This window comes from Patiria miniata, unplaced genomic scaffold, assembly GCF_015706575.1.
Source record: "Patiria miniata isolate m_02_andy unplaced genomic scaffold, ASM1570657v1 HiC_scaffold_6, whole genome shotgun sequence".
In the NCBI taxonomy this organism is placed as follows: domain Eukaryota; kingdom Metazoa; phylum Echinodermata; class Asteroidea; order Valvatida; family Asterinidae; genus Patiria; species Patiria miniata.
The window spans coordinates 1,196,351-1,218,967 of record NW_024037073.1 but is presented as its reverse complement, the minus strand read 5'-3'; the positions used below and the strand labels follow the sequence as shown (position 1 = coordinate 1,218,967).

At 41.9% G+C, this 22,617-nt stretch overlaps 1 protein-coding gene across 1 annotated transcript in view; it reads right to left on the bottom strand.

Annotated features, from left to right (window-relative positions):
- The window catches only part of LOC119743207, an 85,609-nt gene extending 64,318 nt beyond the window's left edge, over window positions 1–21,291 (bottom strand). Inside the window, exons 1-12 of the mRNA XM_038219590.1 lie at window positions 20,483–21,291; window positions 11,778–11,802; window positions 10,165–10,557; window positions 8,448–8,873; window positions 7,518–7,643; window positions 6,462–6,601; window positions 5,222–5,375; window positions 4,719–4,937; window positions 3,354–3,551; window positions 2,188–2,453; window positions 1,706–1,850; window positions 986–1,213 (exon numbers count right to left, since the gene is read on the bottom strand). Coding sequence (XP_038075518.1) covers window positions 986–1,213; window positions 1,706–1,850; window positions 2,188–2,453; window positions 3,354–3,551; window positions 4,719–4,937; window positions 5,222–5,375; window positions 6,462–6,601; window positions 7,518–7,643; window positions 8,448–8,873; window positions 10,165–10,557; window positions 11,778–11,802; window positions 20,483–20,548 — 2,386 coding nt within the window. The 5' untranslated portion in view covers window positions 20,549–21,291. The remainder of the gene's footprint in view (window positions 1–985; window positions 1,214–1,705; window positions 1,851–2,187; window positions 2,454–3,353; window positions 3,552–4,718; window positions 4,938–5,221; window positions 5,376–6,461; window positions 6,602–7,517; window positions 7,644–8,447; window positions 8,874–10,164; window positions 10,558–11,777; window positions 11,803–20,482) is intronic.
- Window positions 21,292–22,617: the final 1,326 nt, after the last annotated feature.

The window sequence follows — 22,617 nt, the reverse complement described above, 5'->3', positions numbered from 1 at the left end:
ACGCCCTGTTATTATATACTGTTTGTTTTCCTGTTTATTCTTACTGTCTTCGTGTTTAATCTACTACTGTCTGTGTACACTGTGTCTGTTTACATGTGTTAGGCTGTTCTCTACAAGCCTCGGTTTATATGCCATACTTTTCATCCTCCTATAGTATATTTAGTCGTTTGTAATTTCAGATATGTACTATTAATATTTATACTATTGATATAATTACCTTCTTTTATTTGAAAATTTAATTTGACTTACTTGTGGAAAGTGTGGCAATAAATATTGCCTTTGAATTGAAATGTATTGAATTGAATTGAAAATAAAAAATACTGCCTGAGACTGCAAAAGTAGTTTTGGAATGATAAAGATCGTGATAGACATTTTTTTAAAAACCTGAGAAAACCCCACAAATACAGGAGTCCCAAAAATAAGTACTAAAGGGAATATACATCATTTGTTTTTGCTGTAATTTTCAGAAATGGATGGAATTGGGGAGTTGGAAATATATAGCAAATATAGTTACACTGACTTTTTTGAGGTTTTGGGTTCGAAAATGCTATAAAAACCAAGAAAAACAATCATTTTCCTGTAGTCTGGTTCCCTGACTCCATTTAAGAAGAAACAGAGCAGTTTACATATATTGGGGAATTGTAAGGTCAGGAAACCAGTCTAGCTGGCTTGTACCCGTTCATAGGTGTGTAATCGATTGCAAACGAGTGCGATGGTCAACTGGGGCCAGTATTTGAAAAAAAGCCAGTTTTTCCAACGCTGATCGGCCGATCAGCGTTGGAAATTGATACAAAAATACCACTTTTCTTGAAAATGACAGTATACCAGGTGCCATGATTTTACAGGATGCTTTACACTGTCATTCACTAACAGTCCAGCAAGGTATTTCAAAATGATTTGGTAGTTTTATTTTTTGATGTTTGCAAATGTTGTATTTTCCCTTTAACGAATATATGAACCACTCATAAACTGATTTCTGGTCTACCTTGACTAGCCCAAGCTCCCGTCACATCCCTAGCTTCAACCAGATTGCTGTAAGTGTTATCCGCAGACAGGTAGACGAGCATCTTCCACAGGTTACTTCCTCGTACGCTGCCGGCATCACCGTTGGTGGTTACGTCCACGGAGAAGGTCATGGCGTGGCCCTGCGTGCCTTCCTTCAGGGCAAAGTTGGTCACGCCGTCCTTGATGACGAGCGAGGTTATCTCAACACCTAGTGATCATATCAACAACAACAACCCTCAAAAATGTGATCGGCGATTACGTTACGAGAGGAGAACAGAGCATGCAAAAACCGGCCAGTTTTTACCCCTTTCATAGACTATAACTGACATAGCAAACACTTTTGATCTCAGGCTGTGCTCCGTGGCCATATATGGGTCGATGTGGTAAAAGGTAAAGGTCAAGATCCCATAGCCATTACTGGCCGTAGGAGCAGTGGGATGCTAGAGGTCCACTGTGTCTTGGGCGCGGCATATGAGTGGCGGGGCCCAGTCCTCTCCTCTCGCCGTCTGAGGCTGGCTGCTAAAGTGCGCCTTTACATGCCTTCGGCTCCACCATGCTGTAGCCGTGTCCTTTGCAATTCAGCATACCAGCTGCGAGTAGGGATGATTAGCCTCCCAAATTATTATTAGTTATTGTAGTACAAAAAAGTTCTTAACGTTGATATTGTGGGATGCCTGAGGTTTTGTGGCTTTTTTTTTACCTTGGCAGGTTGGGGTGAAGCAGCCCATGTTCTGAGCTTGGGGAGAGTCCAGCAAGAAACCTAGAGTGTCGGCACTACTCCTCACGATTTCAGCGCACAGGTTACCGATCCCGTCACAGCGCTGGGTACTCAGATCTAAAGTTGCCTGCATATAGGAAATCAGATCAACATAAAGAAAGTGTTAAAAGGCTGTAACAAAAAAAACCCGAGCGTTATTATTCTTATTCTTTATTTTTAAAAGTCCGTATTTATATTTCCAGATACTAAAGCTTTATAAAGTAGACATACTGAAATTCACTTTTTGAGATTGTCAAACATTTCTGATTTTTCAGAGCTTGGAAAAATACTATGTAACTATTTTTTTTTTTTAATTTCTAGCTGATGTTGGACTCATATTTTTATTGTTTTGAGCTCTTCGTTTACATTTAACAGCTCATTGGTGATGGACAGTCAAGTTTTTATTATCTGAACGAGTGACTCACCATAACCCTAGTGAATGCGAGGTCCGTGCCAGCAGTGAGTGTGGCATCACGCTGAACCTGAGTCAGGGCTGCCGTGGCGCTCGACGTTCCCAGCGACACGTCAAACTGCCAGTGGTTTGATCCGCTGGGCACGCTCCCAGCGGTCGAGTCGGACGCTGCCACGACATCGAAGAAGACTTCCTGGCCGCTGACACCCTCGTAAAGGGGTAGGCCGTTGGGGGATGCCCCGACAGAGGGGGAGACTGTGGTACTGGTCAGTATCACGTCTGAGTGGAAAATGAGAGCAAATAATAATGTGTATTTTATAATACATGCATGCATGCCTTAAAACTTTGAAAACACCATGTCAGCTCAGTTTTCAACGCGATGCTGACATTTCAAAGCGAGGAGGCTTTCTAAAGTCATTTAAACAGTTGGCGCCAGAGGCTGTGATAACACGCACTGGCTGTTTTTTGCACAGGCACGGCTGACGGGTTACTTAGACGTCAAGATTGCCTCGTCTCGCCTCCGTATGACGTCTGAACAGGCTAGTCCCTCATACCTTTTGTACACACACACATGCAAACGTGTGTTCACCGTCGATCGTGGACGTCCTATTGTCCCTCTTTTGTTTGTCCAACTTTTTAGGAAGACTCCCATAGGTTTTGTACACGACCCCAGTCGCGGACATATGATGGGAATTGTGGACGATATTGTTCTCTTTTGTTCTCTGGAATTTTGCGTCCACGGTTTGAAAAGATGAACACGTACACACAAAGTTTGTGTAGACTGTGGAAGCGGACTGGTGTGTGTGCCGATGTGCATGGCCTATTGTTGTACAATTTATGCTCCAGTGCACAGCGCAGAGTATTTAAACATATGAGGTTTCGGCAAGAAATATTGTAAAAATACTGTTGAAATCACTCTTGCGAATCAGTATTTGTGGCATTTGGCTGTATATCAGATTTGGCTGGGAAAGTCTGCCATTTGCAAATTTCAAAATTTTGCCAAGAAATAAACCATGAGCAAAATGGTTGAAAGTACCCATCTCTGCGCTCACAGGTACGTATTTAATGCTGGGTTGGGAGAAGCCAAATTAGGGACAAAGTGTCTTGCATAAAGGACACATACAACACAAACCCAAACATGAACGTTAATGATCTTTGAACATCAAGTCCACAGCTTACTTTGGCAAGTCAGTACGGCCGAGCACACGATGACGCCACTGGTAATCAGGAAATCAGGGTTTGCGTTCGCGTTCTTCGTAAGCTGAGCACACAGGTGACTGTAAGTGTTGCACGGATTGCTGGCCAGTGAAATGGTTGCTGTGACCGCGTTGAAGGTAAGACTGCCACTGGGTCCTGGAAAAGCAGTGTTCAACTCGCCTGGAAAGAACACAAAAAAAACAGAGACATGTTAAGGTGATAATGGGTATTGGTTGGGAAGGGGTGAGTTGATTTCGGTTTGGGTGATTTGGGATGGGTTGAGTTGGGTTGAGCTGGATTGAGGTGGGTCAAGTTGGTTGGCTTGGGTTAGGTTCGGTTGAGTTGAGTTGAGTTGAGTTGAGTTGAGAGCCTAGCTCAGGATGGTTTGAGGTAGGTTTGAGGTGGGTTGAGTTGGATTCGGGTGGGTTGAATGGTGATGATGGGTATTGGTCGGGTAAGGATGGGTTGAGTTGGGTTGAGGTGGGTCAAGTTGGTTGGCTTGGGTTAGGTTCGGTTGAGTTGAGTTGAGAGCCTAGCTCAGGATGGTTTGAGGTAGGTGAGGTAGGTTGGGTTGGGTTGGGTTGGGTTCGGGTGGGTTGAATGGTGATGATGGGTATTGGTCGGGTAAGGATGGGTTGAGTTGGGTTGAGGTGGGTCAAGTTGGTTGGCTTGGGTTAGGTTCGGTTGAGTTGATTTGAGAGCCTAGCTCAGGATGGTTTGAGGTAGGTTGGGTTCAGGTGGGTTGGGTTCAGGTGGGTTGGGTTCAGGTGGGTTGAATGGTGAGGATGGGTATTGGTCGGGTAAGGATGGGTTGAGTTGGGTTTGGGTAATTTTGGTTGGGTTGTGTTGTGTTGGGGTGGGTTGTGTTTGGAGCTTAGCTCAGGATGGGTCGAGGTGCGTTTGTTTCTGCATTCAATAGGGGACTTTGATTACTAGAGGACAATAGGGTCCCCTATTTCCACGAGGTCCCCAATTTGGATTCGTTTACAAAACATATGGGAGGTCTTCCTAAATAGTTAGAGTACAAACAAAAGAGTTACAATAGGGGGTCCCCGATTGCAGGTGGGTTGGGTTGGGCTAGGAGCTTTGCTCAGGATGGTTTAAGGTCCGTTGGGGTGGGTTGGGTTGGGTTGAGTTGGGTTTGGCTGGATCGGATTGGATTGGATTGGATTGGATTGGATTGGATTATATTGGATTGGATTGGATTGGACTGCGTTGGGTTGGGCTTGGCTGGGCTGGGCTGGCCAGGGTGGGCTTGCCATGAAAAGGCAAAATCACTTCAAGTGTGGAACATCTGTCTGAAACAGGTGTTAGGCTTGTTGAAAACAAAAGACATCATGAATTTACCAGATGTGAGTGGCACTGTTGTGTCCGGGCCCCTCCTCCCCGAGCCATCGGCATTCTGTGCCGGAAAAGCCACCAGCTCCCACAAGTCTGTGCCTCCAGCTCCCCCGCTGCTCGCGGAGGACATGAAGGTGACGCTGAACAGCATCATGTGGTCTTCCTTGAACGCCGCCAGGTGTGTGGCTGCGTTAACATTAAGGGTTCCGCTGCTCACGATCAACGCTGAGGGGGATGTTAAACAAGAAATTAAATTCATCCAGACTTTTCAAAATACAAAACTGGTTTACTCATACTCAATAACAAAAAACCAGATGGTGTTTGGCAGGCAAAGTCATTGGTAGATGTATGTGCCCTTATGTGGTGCCTTCGGATGACAATTTAACCCCATGGTGGGGGCATGTTAGAATCTAGACCCCCCTCCCCCTCCTCCCCCCTCCCGCCCCCAACAGAAAAAAGTGCCAGAGGAGGGCTAAGCATTCATTTCTTGGCTTTTCTTCGACACTCACCGACGCATTCCACAGCAACGGAACCATATTTAGCAAACTCGGGGCTGAAGGATAGCGAGAAGGGCGGGGCAGGAGTCGAGCCCTTCAGAACTTCAACACAGATGTACTCGGCGTCAGTGCAGCTGTGCTCACCCATGTTCAGGGAAACTGTGATCTAAAAGGAGGCGGGGAAAAAGAAAGAAACGTGAAGAGAAAAAAATTAGACATTTAAGCCATTTTTGAACTCATCAAAGGCCTGGCTAAGAGACCTCTCTTTTATTTATAAACGCGGAGTGCTATTTTATAAGGGCTGCCACAAAGGCATAAATGTAAGCCCTGGTTGACACATCAACACCCTCGCTATGTTAAGGAAGAGACATTTTTTCGTAAAGTATTACGTCCTTGGTTACGTCTATAAAGAGGGATTTAGGAAAGAGTCCCATATCTGGCCATCACTTGTCACCTTGTGCACAAACAGTATGAGACTGGTCTGAACATTTCTAAGTGTTTTCTCAATACTAATTTCCCTGCTAAGTTTGACTCTTTAGGACATATTATCACTTTCCGGTTGCTGATAGGCCACTAAAGGGAAAAATGAGTGATGGCCAGATATGGGAATCTTTCAGGGATTTACGGCATGTATTGTTGATGTACCCTAACGTGGCGCGGCCCCTAACGTGGCGCACTTTGATTTTTCGCCTGTAGCGCCTACCTAGAGCAAAAGTTTTAACTGAAATTTCCCAGAAAGTGAAATTTCATCAAGTTCTAAACACTCCTGTTCATAAATCGCGAATTTGTTTACCCGTAACAAAGTTAGAAGAAAATTTTATTTTGGCGTGATTTTCAGATTTTATTTTCAAGTGCAAAGTGAACCCTTTGAAAATGCCCCGAAAAATAAGAAAATAATTTTCTGACAAACATCTTGCTGGGTATGTAAGTAGAGATAATAATTATTTATCAGAATTTATCAAGTTTACTGAAATTCTTAAATGTTAATTTGGAATTTTCCGAGATTTATTCAAGTGCGCCACGTTAGGGAACACTCCGCCAATTTGTGCCCAATTTCCGGACGCCACCGTTTTTGAATTACGGATTAAATTTTATGAAACTGAAATTGTTCACAGAGGTTAAAATAGCAAGCATCAATAAGGTAAATGTACTAGTGTTTTACTGCATGAATTTGAGGTTTGTAAACAAAGAGGTTTGGCAACACTACACAGTGCGCCACGTTAGGGAACATGACTATATACTGTGAACCTACCAAGGGCCAGACCGACATATGGTTGACGTCCAGCCCGTAGTCGACGCCTTGCACTATGGTGGCTGTCCCGGGTACACGCGTAGGGTTCATGCAGTTGGCGTTGGCGTTACCAAATACGTTGACATTCCACAGTCCAGTCCCTCAAATGCGAGATAAAAATAACGAACAGTAAGAACATTCTTGCATTGGTTTTGACAGGAGACCGAGTGCAATGTTGAAGGGCGGTTATGTAGGAGAACTATGTTATGAAATCTACAAAGTGACGGTAATCCTTACCTTTAGGACCCGTTCCTATTATAAGGTTAAAAGACTCACAAAACAGCTGACTAAATGACACTCAAAAGTGACATTCTGATATTTCTTGACACGTCTGAACAGTTGACAATGATGCCTTCTTGAATATCCGCAGGTTTACTTTTTGTGGAAAGAGGGTAGGGCTTTGAAGTTATGAGGGAAATTAAGGGGCAAAAGACGACGGCGATGACAAACAGAAAACAGATTCAAAAACCAAGATGGCAAACTGCAAATAAAGGTGGGAAAGTCACATCTTGTGCTTTCAAAATTACAAGTAACGTGAGCTTAGCTGAAGAAACAAGTCTGCTTTAGCCCGCAAAAGTCACTTTGGTACTGGACAGACAGCTGGAGAAGTCACTTTAGAACAGAACTCGTAAAAAATACAGGTGTCATAAAAATAAGGATTACCCCAAAGTGAGAACAAATTTAAGCACTAAAAAAGTAATAGTCTCAAAGCACGTCCTAATGCACTTGTTATGACGATTGGTACTAGGAATAACCTCTCCCATTTAAATTCATGACCTACACAATAAACTGCTTATAATATATGCAGAATATACTGCTTACCAAATGTAAACGCTTCTTAGCACACACACAATTGCTTAGCATAGAAATGGCTTTGCTTCGCAAAAACAGGTAACCAGCCCGAATGCAAGGTAATGTCTACTGTGACTGGTACTCTGTTGATCTCCACTAATATAAGCACTCAAGTTTGCTATTAAAGCAGTTTTTAGATTTGGACCCTGCTAAATTCTTGCTTACCGGATACGGAGGCTTTGGTGTCATCTGCCTTGATAGTCACAGTCAGCGGAATGTTAGGGTTTGTCTTGCCTTGGTCTATGGTTGTAGCTTGGGTGAAGGCCGGAATAACTTGGTTTATCAGGACACCTTTCCAAGAAAAAGACATAAACGTGGTGCATATCAGGCAAAAAGAAAAGGACTCCAGTTTCTATACAGGATGGTGCAAAAAGAAGGAAGCCCACTTCTTCTAATTTGAACACAAGTCATCAAGATCACAGTTGTCCACGTGTAAACCTAGTGTAGCCACGCTCGGGCAAGCGGATGGAATACAACTTTCCATGGACAAACAAGTTTGGCTCATGAAATTTTAAATTGCCATATGTCAGAGACCAAATACGTACTTGCGATCGTTTTTTCATCACTTATGTTTGAAGATCAATATTTCAATACCATTAAAATTGAAAACTAAAAAAAATGCTCAACAAGTAGGTGAAAATTGCTGTCAAAGGTGGGTTTCCTTCTTTTTGCACCACCCTGTACGTGATTTGGCCAGGGATCACTCCCAAAGTCAAACAGTTATTAAAATTTAAACTCTGCAAAATTAGGAACTGGGAATTTGGTAATCACTATACTCATGTTTCCTTTTGAATAGTAATCAGATTGCAAGGGGGAAGCAGAATGAACTGACAAACTATACACAAATATCGGAAAGAGTACGTTTTATGGTTGATTTGATAAACTTCGCATCCACGGGCTTTGTGGAGTGCACAGATATTTGCTAAGCACCTAAACATTTGGCTACGCAAAACAGGTTACCAGTGCAAATGTCATGCATTGTTAATATTGCTTGAAACTGGTTCTCTGCTAACACATCCTCAGCCTGTAAATTAACTGAGTGATTACGTTCTGCTCAGCACCTCCACGGGATGAAGTCCAGCTCGTGCGACTTACCAATGCATATGACAGGGGTACACGACACGATGTTCCCTCCGTCGACGCTGAATACATTCGTGGCGCTTGGGTCTCGATACAGGGAGCTGCAGAGAACGTCGATCGTGTCGCAGCTGCCGACTCCGGTCAGATTCAGCATGGTCGTCACTCCTATAATTGTCAGGGTGTCCCCGGCCGCCCAGCTCCTCATAGCCTCCGCAGGTGGCACTGTCGCATCGGCGCGCGTGCTCTCGATGGGTGTGTAGTGAGTCAAGTTCCCATTGGCGATGAACACCTGCACGGCCCAGTTTGCGTTGGTGCCCGTCCCGACGCTGCGCCCTTGCGACTCGCTGTTGCCCACAATGGTCAGCGTGACGGGCTGATCATTGACGTTCTCAATCAGGTTGGCACCGGCAGTTATTACCGTAAGGGTACGAGCAGCTAGACCTGTTATTAAAGAATCGATACAGTCTGAATTAGGCGGCGCTGTCACCTTCACAATCTGCTGCCGTCAACAACGGCAAAAAAGGAAAAACATCAAGGCTGGTGTCAGGTTAAAGGCATATATATAGGTTAATCTGCAATATCCCAAAACTAATGTAGCGAGAACGCTAACCCTGCTGAATCCAACAGGATCCAACTATGTCATATACCCGATGGAGCCTGTTGGATTGAGCAGTAAACCCCTTGTGTACATTCCTGATGCAAAATGTTGGATTCAGCAGGCAACTGAACCGCATTATAACGCCATGTTGGACTAAGTTGGATTCAGCAGACGACTGAAAATAAGGCACAGTGGATTGAGCAGGAAACCCCGGTTGGACTCTGTTGGATTTAGCAGGGTAGTCCTGAGGAACTACTAGGGGTTAGGGACAAGGGTTAATTAAATAAACAATATTTGTATTTAAGATCATACTGGTACTTAGCACCCTGTGAAAATATCTGTCTGGCTCACTGTCATTAAGAAAAAAATCAAGAAAAATGTAGGTGATTTCTAACGATCAGTCAGTCCATTATTAATAAGAAGTAACATTAACAAAATCATGTTTTGTGATAAAAAAAAAGGTTGTGCATGGCTTTTCAGTGTTTTCTCTAACAGTGTATTATCTACTGAGCTGAAACTTCAACAGGTTAGGTTTTGAACATTCTACTTTGGATTGCGATCAGTGTTTGGCATCTCGCCCTAAAGGCTTCAAAAGATACCTCCATAATTGCCACTCTATAATCTATCATTCTTTCTACCTTACTAATCTTAGTAGTTATTTATTGTATTATTTATTATTTCTCTTTGTTATGCTATTTCATATATTTCGGCATTATGGAAATAACGGCTGATTGGAATAAAATGAAAACTGCTGGAAACAAAATAATGCATGAAAAGCAAATGATCCCATATATGCCTTTAAGAAAATCTGCCAAAGTTATTCTGTCAGTAAAACTCACATTTTTGAAATTTGTCAACAAATGTTCACTCCTTTAAACTGTTTTGTTAAACAATTTAACCACTTTACCAGTTTAAATGTATATCATTAACTGACGGTCTGAAAAATAGCGTATATCATTCTTTAACAAGTCAATATGTGGTACAAAGCGGGTAAGATATGGGGGAATTTGCCTGCCCCCCTTCCCTCCCCCGATTCCCCATGAGAAACCTTTGGCTACCACTGAACAGGTCCAATTAAGGCATATACATTGTAGCATTTACAAACATGGCAGTGACCCCACCAAAGTAACATACCATGGCAATCAAGCGATCCGGTGCCTGAAGGCATGGCTGGATCGAGCGTGTAGCGAGTTGACCCCAACGTCACCTTGAGCTGAGTTGCCGAAGAGCAGAGGCAGGAAGTCAGGTCCAGTTTGGCTGAGACTGCCCTCATGGTGCCCAGGCCCCCTGCCCGAATAGCGACGCCTGACTGGGCGGCTGTTAACGTCACGGGGCCGGTCACGCAAGCCGTGCCCGCATTGTCTTGTACGGCAAGCGTCAGGGACCATCTGTCAATGACGCCATTGGCATCTGCATGCTCACTGTTGGAGGCCAGGGTGATGGAGACATCCAGATCAAACATTTGCATGGCAGAGCCTTCCTTGATTACGTTGGTGGCGTCGTTGAAAGCCACAGCTAGGTTGGAAACTGTTTGACAAAAGTGTCGAAAGAAAGTGGTTAAGCAGGGGAAGATCCTGGTTTGGACCAAGGGGGTGGGGAAATTGCTGCCAAGGATTTAGTACAGGCATGTTCTGTGGTTTTTCTGCAAGATTTTCCTATTTTTTTGTTTTGTGGCCCAAGAGGAGGGTAACCCCCCCCCCCCCCCCCCCCCCCCCCCCCCCCTGTCACACTCGACACCAAACCTCATGGACATTGTTGAGCATTTAAAGTGGCTCATGTCTATTTTTCATTTGCATCAGAGAGGGATGACTGCAAAAGACACATTCAATTGCAACCTTTTATGTTTTTTTGAATACGCCGCCGAAATCAGGATCTAGCTGACTTGGAGATCAACTCGGTGCAAGTGCAACCATAGGTAGGCCTACCATTTCAAGCACGCTGCAACGGCCTACATAAACACATTGTTAGCTATGGCGGATGTAAACCCAAGTTCTAGATTAAAGGCCAATTTTTTTTTTAAACAGTTTTTAAGAAAAGAGAGGAAGCCTTTTTTTTTTCAAGATGGCGGGTTTTCCAAGAGGTATTCTTCCATTTTCTAGATTCTTTTGCTGACCAAATGAGCTATTAAAATGCCTTAAAACAAATTCTAAACTTGCATACAAAGCTACAAGTTTGCTGGAAGAACGTAAAAACAACCTAAATATATTGCAAAGATTGATTTAAAAAAGGAAGCGGGCTTTTACTTGTCCTTTATTATTGGCTTGAATTATCCTTTAGGATGCAGAAAATAAGTTCAAAGTGGTTTTAACTGGTGTGGTGACAATCACCCGCAAAAAAAATACTTCACTCTTTTCAGGTTTTCGAGGCATCCAGTTTTCAAGGTTTGACCTTGTAGCGACGCACGCGCGCAGATTTGTACCACACAACCAGTTGATTCGTTGTGTGTGCGGTACGTGTTCCACAGCCAGCCCAAAAATGTGGAAACCAAAGGCTATGTCGGTGTTTTTCTCTTGCTTGAAATAAATCCTTACACCCTCGAAAACTGGTACCTCGAGGATACTTGTACCAGGTACTTGTAGTCGAAGAGCATCGTTAAGGAATGTGTGTGAATTTTCGAACCATTGTCAAGAAAGTGTGCCTTACCAGGGTACCTATTAAATATTACAATTTGCATGGTGTGTCATTGGTATTAATGCTAGGCCTTTTTAAATGTAGGCCAAAATAACAACAGAAATAGCTTTACTTACCCCGTATTGTTTGCAATGCTGCAACCTGTTAAGAGAGAGAAAAATAAGGTTTGCTTTAGTACAAAAGACTGTCAAAATATCTTCAACTAACGTGAACACAAAATGTACTTAGCACTAGCATAGTAGCAGTCAGAGTTTTGCCGATATCCAGGATGTGGAGAAATGTCTTTTGCAACAATTTTTAAACAAACATTATTTAAAAGTGTGATATCGATATCTAAACAACGCCTTCGCTCATTCAAAAAATAAAATGAATATATCATTATCATCCTATCCTTGAAATTCCTTCAAGGCTGAGGCACTAGCACAAACAGACACAACCCCCCCCCCCCTTTAAAAAAGAAAATGGCTATCATTATATGCCAGCCAAAACGCAATTTTCACCTACTGTCGTTAAGGCATCGCACAAAAACCACAGCGCTTTACATTTGATTGGTTCAATGCAGGAAAACCATGCCAAAGGTCCCAGAATTGAATGCACACTGTGACATTTTTTTTCCTTATTAATTTTTTTTTTTTGATAGTTTTCTTTTATGTTTTTATTTTAATCAAAACCTACTTTTTCCATTCTTTTTTTAAAGCTCTGGCAGGAGCTGCTACATGTCACTTGGTGGTCGGTCTGTCCGTCTGTCTGTCTCCGAAAGTGGACCAAAAATACTTGACCAAAAATCCGATTTTGGCTTATGATTGTGAGACATTCCCAAACTAGAGCTTGTTGTTGTGCACTCGCGCTTGTTTCTTAATCTTAGTGATCCCTGGCTTCGTAAGAATTTTTTTTAAAGGGAAATAAACATGTTAAACTTAAAGTCCGAGAACCATTCAGTTATATAGTCTGGTTCCTATCCTGTAGCCAAAGGTCCTGACGTTGAATATTGTCGAGTCTGGGAACCAGACTATAGGTCCATCACCGTAACGGTAGATGGGTGTCGGACGCTTCGCCCCATTTCCACGTCGCCCCATGTCACTTCGCCCCTAACCACTTCGCCCCATCCCCACTTCGCCCCATCCCCACATCGCCCCATCTCCGCTTCGCCCCATCCCCACTTCGCCCCATCCCCGCTTCGCTCCATCCCCACTTCGCCCCATCCCCACTTCGCCCCATGTAGTATGAAAAAGGTGAAGGCTAGTCTAGGGGTGCAGACAAAATAAACTGCCAAAGACCCCAGATAATAAATGCTCCCAATTCTAGAAACTCAGGAAAAATACAAACTCTCTGATGTGGTGCTAGAGACACAGATGAGAGATCCCATTCAGAGACGCCTCTCCTATTGGCTTGTGAATAAAATCATCAGCCGCTGGATTCAAAAGAATCGGTATGGGTCAGTGAGTTAAAAGGAACTCACTGCCTTGAGGAAAATGTTCCGTCAAAATTTGTCTGATATGTGACACTTACAACTTCATTTAGATGAGATTGGTTCCTCCAAGAGTGAAATTAGGATGTCAAAGGTATTGTCGTTCTCAGATAAGTGGGAGACGGGTTGGTATAGCCGGGTTGGGAACAAAGTTGGATCTTTTACTTCAAGCTTTTTTCTCGGAGGGGAGAGCCTAGCTTGAGAGGTTGGTTATGAATTGTTCATTTGGTGATGGGCTAATTCTTTCCGTTAGTTAGTTAGTGAATCTGTTGAAATTGTTTTTTTTTAAGCCAAAAAAATAGATGAGATTTTTTTTTTTTTACATTTAACGGTTGGGGCGAAGTGGGGATGGGGCGAAGTGGGGATGGGGCGAAGCGGGAATGGGGCGAAGTGGGAATGGGGCGAAGTGGGGATGGGGCGATGTGGGAATGGGGCGAAGTGGGGATGGGGCGATGTGGTTAGGGGCGAAGTGACATGGGGCGACGTGGAAATGGGGCGAAGTGTCCGACATTCTAGCACCACATCAGAGAGTTTGTATTTTTCCTGAGTTTCTAGAATTGGGAGCATTTATTATCTGGGGTCTTTGGCAGTTTATTTTGTCTGCACCCCTAGACTAGCCTTCACCTTTTTCATACTACATGGGGCGAAGTGGGGATGGGGCGAAGTGGGGATGGAGCGAAGCGGGGATGGGGCGAAGTGGGGATGGGGCGAAGCGGAGATGGGGCGATGTGGGGATGGGGCGATGTGGTTAGGGGCGAAGTGACATGGGGCGACGTGGAAATGGGGCGAAGTGTCCGACATTCCTTTGTTTTACATTTACGCAGTGCCAGTTATAGCCAGCACAGCACTGGCACTGCGTAAATGTAAAACAAAGCGTCCGCACTCTTCTTAAAGATCTTCTTCTTCCTTACGTCTTCATATGGTTGAAGTAGCTTGAGTAACTCCAGCTCTATGGCATTATGCGATAGGCATTTGAGCTGGAGTTTACTCAAGCTATGGCCGTGTCCGAAACGGGCTTCCAGAGCTACGGCTACGTCTATTGTCAGCGCGTCCCCGCGTATTTTCAATGGGCGCAGACCTAGACCTAGCTCTAGACAACTGATTCGGATGCAGCCTATGGTTGAACTTGATAAACCATGTAAACGCACTCAATCAATGCAGTGCCAGTTTGGTTTCACTGTCTGACGATGTCCCCTTCCATTCCTTTGCTGTTCATGGCCCGAATACATTGATCTTGGGTGTATATGTTATTTAACAATTATTACATTTAATTATACTTTAGGTAAGTTGTGCAGAGGTCTTCATCATCCTGCGTTTTTAACTTCAGCCGCAGATTTTAGTTTAATTTAGCGCGCGCCGCCGCCGCGGTTCGCTCCTGAAACTATTGAGGGCGCTATAATGAGGACTACTGAAAAGTTAAAAACTTCGGTTTCATTTCAACTCCGGCTTCGACATCATCTCGGGCATCATATCAAGACCATTTAAAGAGAAATGAAATGGAAATAGTGTATAGTTTGGTCCCAAACTCATAAGATTTGACGTTCGTGAAACAGACCATAGACCGATATTGAGCCTGAGTGTCCCAGGTTTAATTTGTTGCTGGCTTAACAACCGAGCCGAAGGCTTTGTCACGGTGGAATGAAAGTACTGCCGAGTACTGTATTGAGTGCCACATTCTCATCCGTCCGAGAATTTTGACCCGCGTGTGCAACACTTGGACATTCCAGGTCAAGTTTTGTGAAGCCGAGTCCAAGTAGGCCATGATGGACCACCATGGAGGAAGGAACCTCCGAGTAGGAGTACTTGAGTAGGCCTATACTCAAGTGGGGAAAAATGGACTACATTTGAGCAAGACTTCTTGCAAGTCAATTCTCGATGAGACCATTTTTTATTCAAAACTAATTTACTGGCCCTCTGTTATAATCAAGTATGAGTTCTTATGATCGAATAGTCGAGTCCTCTTCTTTGCTTCTCGACTGAGTACGTCGTGTACCGTGAATTCGAGACCAAGTATTTTGATATTTGAGTACGAGTATTCTCAAAAAGTACTCGTCGAAGAGTTGTTCTCGAGCATGTGTTTCGAGTACGAGTGCACATCAATCGTATACAATCGACTATGCCTATATTTATTTTTCGTCCGCCCAATTTGGTTTGTACACGAAAGGCTTTTGCTTTGAGACAGAATTCCCCCCTTTAGCGAAATCCGATGTTAATAGCTGACTTAGTTTTTTTTTCAAGTTCTTTTGCTAAACAGCAACGTCGACACACTACAAACTCACCCAAAACACATTGACTGTTGTTCACCGCATATACTGTGTTTTCAAATAGGTGGTGAACTTTTTTCTCTCATGCAACTTTTTTTGTATCTCCATATAGATCTGTTTTTACAGTGTGGCTCTTCAAGACGGTAGCCTTATCGTGCTACAGTAATCTTCAAGAGAAAGTGAAACCTGTGATTTTGCATATACGGAAATCATTTTGATGTACGAATAGGCATAGGCATGTTTAAAACCGACGCAAATCTGATGAGGCGTCAGTTTGACTACATCGGGCCATTATTTTGTTAATCCTTCACCCCTCCCACCCAAAGTACAACCAAACAAAAGAATACACACTTGTTTATGATAAAGAAGCGTCTACATTATACAATCATATTCGTGTATTATGCTGCACGCAAATGCGGAGCTACAAATTAATACGATCCAAAGAGGCTTGCATGCGCATGCGCAACAAATTTGACAAGGGCAATCTGAGCTCGTTGAAGTTCGATGTCATTCAAGCGTGACAACAAGCTTCGGCAAAGTCAGCACAATGCCGACTTCCTCGACTCCGTTCACTCTCTGGGTTTGGTGAAATATTTGGACAAAATAGACTCCATTGTCCACATACCGAAATTACCATTTCAATGTTTTTGCGGGGTTTTCGTTTCAGCGATTTTGCCTTGAATTGCCCATAAAGGCAGCCTGTACTGAAGGCATGCATGGCTATGAGCTATTCATATTCCGGTGGTATTACAATGCACAATATACCTTTAGGCAATCTATTCTATACTGCTAACACAAAGCACCCACTTTGAAAGTATTTTGTGGTAGACTTAATACGCTTGGGAAAGTTCAGAAGCAGATCTACATTTTAAACAAACGTTCCTTTACCAAACTTGGAACACTAGCCTAGTATAGCTGGAGTTGGGACGGAGAAGGAACTAACCTCAACATGTAAAATAATGTTCAGCACCGAGGAAAATCTCTTTTTAGATTGAAGGAGTTGATAACTTGGAAAATTCTTATTATCATGATTTGATTCATCATATAATGCGGGAATGGGTGGGTCAAGCACCCCCAAAAATTATCTATAAATTTATGAAAAACAACTGAATTTTCAGTGGATGCATACATGGTAGCCTGTACTGATATTTTAGAGTACTACTTGCACTACGTACACAAAGTACACCCCGTATTTTGGTACTAACTTTTAGAACTTATGATTTGGGCCAGACGGCAAAGCATATATGACCCATTGTAAAGATGCATGGCGTCACCGACCACCCATAAACCACCAGAAAATATACACATAAAATCTCAGAAAATATGAGAAATACCATAATTGATGCGAGATTAACGTAAAGAATCGGCCAAACATTGCTGTGAATTTCTGGTTTATCTTTTGCGGGTTGTCTGAATGCTTCATTTTGTGGGCATTTCGTGTGGGCAGTCATCTCCTGACGATGACTAGAGCCGGCTAGTCGAAACGTTGAGACCAAAGACAAGTTGTTTTAGAACTTAAAGCAGGACTGCTCTTATCAGAACAAAAACTACTTAGCGAAAGTTGATAATAAGCAGGACAAGTTCTTTTCAGAACTAAATATCTTCTAAGCATTACCACATGGTGTTACCGCAAACCGAAACGATACCGATACTCCACCATGCAAAGCCTCAAATCTTAATTTTCGTGTCTGTTTATAGACGAACTTCCACAAACACCAGTCCTCGAGAATAATGTTAGTATACGACAACAAATAAAGAGATACAATTTTGAAAAGTAAAAATCATAGGCCCCGAAAGATAAGGACTGGGACACTCCCTTCGACTCATTCCCCTCGTTATATTCGGGTAGCCAATGACAGAGTGATATTTCCATTCAGTTTCTGGCGCCGGGTCAGTGATCTTTCGCGGAGGCGTTCAAAAGTTGTCAACATCTAAACAAACAATAATCCAAATCTGAATCTATTATATGGACCCGTTGATGTGCATTCCCATGCATTTAATATGTTTATTTTTTCATGTCACAAGGCTTCGATACTAAATAGTTTTACCTTGCAAAACATGAGGAACAAGGGGAAAACAACACCATACGTCATCACGAGTTAGTGGATAAAACAAAAGTCCCTCTCTTTGAATTGGCTGTTTGTTATTTTGTTTGACAATCAACGGGAAGCAAGTATGGTGAATAATTATACAATTTTAAGAATAAAATCGATGGCCTTCTTTTTGATGAAGTCTCTTTTCTCTGAAGTTTATGCTTAAAGAAATAATAAAATTAATCAATCAATAACAAATGCTTGTTTAGAGCAATTCGAAATCGAAATCGGGTTGGGAGATATTGAAATACTAAACGCGATCATGAGACGAGTTTTACTGAATTGAATTTATTAAGGATGTACATGTATAATGAAAGTGGCAGATGAAGTTTTGTTTTTGATGAAAGTTGTAGAAGTGTACATGTGTACCTGAACGTGCATTATCGGCCCATCAAAAAAATTGGAAAACTAAAAGGGCCAATATCAAAAATCTACCAATAAAATGCAACTGCTGAGATGATTCGCGTACATGTATACTCAGCAAAAATTAGTTGAGAGCTTCAGACATGGAATATCACATGAATAAAATGAATAAGATGACAACCAACAAACAGTTGAGAGTTTTTGATTATATTCTATACGATGAGCTAATTTTCTTGCCGACTGAATAGTGGTGGTAGAGAGTTCGTCCGCCATTCAACAGGCCTGTGGCCGGGAAAGGGGGAGTCGATCGGCCTCAATTCGGCACTGGTACAATAATGCTAGGTTCACACACTCCCGATGTTTAAGCCGAATCTCCGCGAATAGCAAGTCTTGAGTAAATCGGGGAATGGTTCTTGACTGCCTCGGGATGATTCTGTTAGTTCGGTGAAAGATCGTTAAAGATCGGGAAGCGTCCCGACAAATTTGGACATGTTCAAAATTTGTCGGGGTGATTTAGGAACCAATTTAAATTCTTGGTTTATTCTTGTTGTATTCGTAACTATAGTTCTGGATATTCTTAAATCATTCTGGATATTCTTACAGTTTCGTTGAGTTATTGTTGGTGTTAACAGTCCACTCATGCCAAATCATTACGAATGTATCAAGAAATGCACGAATTTTATAAGAATAACTTACGAATCGCTAAAGCGGCATGATTTTGGGTCATTCTGGATGATTCTTGAGTTATTCGTATCATCTACTCTCGACAAAATCGCAACAATGCGGTATATTCTGCACTAAATCGCTATCATTCGGCTTGGTTCGGCTTCATTCGGTCTGATTCGGCGTTCAATTCGTACCTTGTTCTTGATTATTTCTGTTTCATTCGTAAGTTATTCTTAAAGACAGCGAATCGGGGCTAACTTCTCCTAATTTCTCCTGTCGTTTGTGTTGGTCCCTTGTATATGTGTGTTTGTGTGTATTTCACTGTGTAGGTAAGTTAAAGGAACAAATGTAATTAATATATTTTTTTCTACACATAATAGACTTCTCCACTTGACAAGCTTGCTTTTTGGAGAAGCCCACCGCTTAATCTTATCCTGTTATCTAAATTATTGTTTAAACCGTTTCCCTTCAAAATGATTAAGTGGAAATAAATATGAATGAACGAAAATGAATGAATGATGCCATCAAGAATGTTTATTCGGGATAGATCGGGATATTCGTGGCAAAAATTCGGGAATGTCTGCCCTAGCATAAGTCCCCCTTTTAGCCTTAATTTAATACTTGTCACAGTGCGATAAAAACATATTATGTGTTCGGATATCGTACTGCTCTAAAGGACTGCTAAGTTATACTTGAATTTGTCGATCAATAATATGAAGAGTTTATTTCCAAAACGAGATATATCCATTTGAAAGAGGTTAATATTTTGAACGGTTATGAAACTTTAAAGAATAAAAAACAGTATAACAGCTGTTTCTTAACGTCCTGAACTTCGTTGTAAAGCTTTTTCATCATACAAACATTACTTATGCGCAATGATTGAAAGGGATGATTTCTCAGTTTAATTAATATTGTTATAATCTCTAGAAAACGTTATAAAATACATGTATAGAGTGAAAAGTTGTTAAGATTCAGTTTGTGTGAACAGCGCTAATGTAAACTCCACTTGTTGTAGGGCCTATCGTGCATAACCTTCAAAGCCTAACATGTATACAAATTTGCACTGCGAATTACTGTCACTTTATCTAACTTCTCAATCCCACGTAGTTTGTTGTGCATATTAAAATGCGCGCAGTAAAATTCAGTATGCTGGTGTCACTTTTATCATTATAATTCTGCATCAGTCCCAACTTTTTAAAAGGAATGACTGACAGTCATGATGTGTTACACAAAACCCCAATGATTGTCAATCATTGCAGATATGTTGAGCGATTATAAATTTATGTAATTTTGCTACGAAACACAACGACAATGTGTAGCCTAGGTATCCTCACAGATCTTGTTGCACAATCATCCCCATAATGCGGCCCACGTCGGAAGCTTCATTCTTAGTTTCCCATTTCCTTAATGTACTGTTAAAAAATGTCAATGTATGGTCTACAAACCACATGTACATCGGGACCGGACACATCTCGCGATTTCAAGGTGTTCGCTATACAATTTTTCATCTGTGTTGCAGCCAGGGTTCCTTTTAAAAACGAGACTTCTATAGAATAGTCCATCGAGATTCATACAAATTCACCACTGAATTGCTTTTCTAAGAGGGTGGGTGTTGGTGACTGTGCATTGAATTTAGGCACAGGCTTGTGATGACTTTCCCTCACATGTTGGCATAAAGTTCAGTTGTTGTTCTTGACTGTCGTGTACGTTACATGCCACTGCTGACTTTGGCTATGATTTCAGTGATTTGAAGAGTGAAATTATGCTAAATTCAAATGATAATCAGTCCTCACGTGTGTTCGGTATTTCAAAATTTATATAACCAAAAACATATTTAAATAAAACAAACAAATTTAAACAAAATTAAGGACACTGTTTTAACCGTAAATTTTGAGGTGATAAATTTCAAAAAAATAATGTGGAAGATAAAAAACATGATGTTTGAATGAGAGTCTACTTTAACTTACCGAACAGAGTCCCAGAAAAACCAAGAGTGTAGCCTCAAGGTTACTCCCAAGATGATGGCGACCCATCTCGCCTCCTACACCGGTCTCCGGACTATCTTCTTGAAGTTTTCTTTATCGCCTTGTCTGTCGTCGACAACAATTCACAAGAAAGCTCCGTAATCGTGAGGGGGTTCACCCCAGTATAAACTAGACGAAAACTTGTAGTCACCGAGTGTAACCTCCAGTTAGTTCTAGTGTTGCCGAAACTACAAACGCCCAATAACACAACGTCAGTCAGGCGCTATTTTATAACGTTTCCGCCATCAAAATGTCGATTGAGCTGAGGCTGCTTCCATATGAAGTCTACGCAGCACAAATAGTATTACACTTGAAGATTGTTTGAGATTCCTTGTTTTGTATCTTACTGATGTGACACACGTTGAGTAGAGTCGGCGAAGGAAAACTCTCCAGGTTGGCCCAACTTACGCCAACAGAAAGTGCTACGTACAGAGAAAATGGAAAGCCACACCACACCCAGTATACACGTTTCAGTGTACGATGACTACCACAGTTTGGGCTAGGCGTAGTCGAAGTTCACGGCAATTGCGAATAACACCATAGGTATGACGTTGGTGAAGTGCAGTATTCCATGCCCAAAAACACCCTAAAAAATTTGACCGTGTGCAGGAAAGCGTGAACGCCACAAAAGAAACGTAAAGAGAAAGGTTGCTGTTTTTGTGTACACAGGTACATGTAGGACTAGTTAGTCATCCATCTTTTCAAGGCAGCTTACACCGGTTGAATTGGTATTGGCTGAAAGGTAGAAGGGTGTATGCTCATTTCCATAACAATCAATAGCAATACCCCAAGGATATGTGGATCGGCATCCGCGCCACGAAACGATGCCGTTCTTTGGGCTTATTCAACCGTATATAGAGTAAACTTGTTCAGTCGTCGCCCCGTTGTAGTCCTTTCGTAATGAGCAAGTTTTAACACTTTTACTTTTTACCGGCTTCTGTCAATTCACCTCTGCTGTGGTAAAGTTGGGCACTTTTATGGATTTGAAATTGTAAACTTAACCAATGTCTAGAGTCCAACTTCTGACATTTAATGCCTTGAAAATTATTTAGGCCTACAGTGATTTTTTTTTTACTCAAGCACCCAAAAAGATTGTACAAATTCCTCTCATTGCCTTATGTAGTATTTCCACAAATAATGGATTATTCTTAGTGTATTGGCTGTAAATTTGGTGCCACGATTGGTTGTATAGGCGTTTGATCAAAGTTCCGTCAATAACAATATGCATTTCATGGACTATGTAAACATCCACTCAGCAGAGATGTACATGTACATGTATTATTTAATGGATGAATGCACACATGATATGGATAAAACACATTATACTGCCCTTATTATTATACGCAGTGCACATCTTTTTTCCCCCTCGCAATTAACTTAAAGGGAATGTACAACATTTGCTTTTGCTGCAATTTTCAGCAATAAATGGATTTGGAGGATTAGTATGTGTTAGCAAATATTTGTTAAAAGGACTTGTTTCACGTTTTGGACTTGTAGATGTTGGAAAAACCAAGAAAACCATTCATGTTCTTGTAGTCTGGTTCCCAGACCCCACTTAAGATGAAACGGAGAATTTATAGACTTTGGTGAATTGTAAGATCAGAGAGTCAGTCTAATAGGCTTGTACCCCTTCACAGTTGTGTAATCCAACGCTGGTCAGCCGACCAGCGTTGGAAAAATACAATTTTTCTTGAAAATGTCAGCACACCAGGAGCCACGATTTACAGGATGCTTTAGACTGTCATTCCCTAACAATCCAGCAAGGTATTTAGTGATAATTTGATCATTTCGTTTTGTAATGTTTGCAAATGTTGTATCTTCCCTTTAAGGATCAACAGGTGCCATAATAAGCAGCTTGCAAACAACACTCCCATAATTCTTGACTAAGATGCTCGTATTCCAGAGCCAATCATATAGAGAGAGTTGCGACAACTATCCATTTGGACGCCATTAGTGTGAGGGCCCCAAAAGATCAGCTTCTGCTGGATGGGTTACCCTCTTTAAAGATGGTTTTAAATAAAAAATAAAAAATAAAAAAAATAAAATAAAATAAAAAAAATAAGTCCAACTCAGCTCGC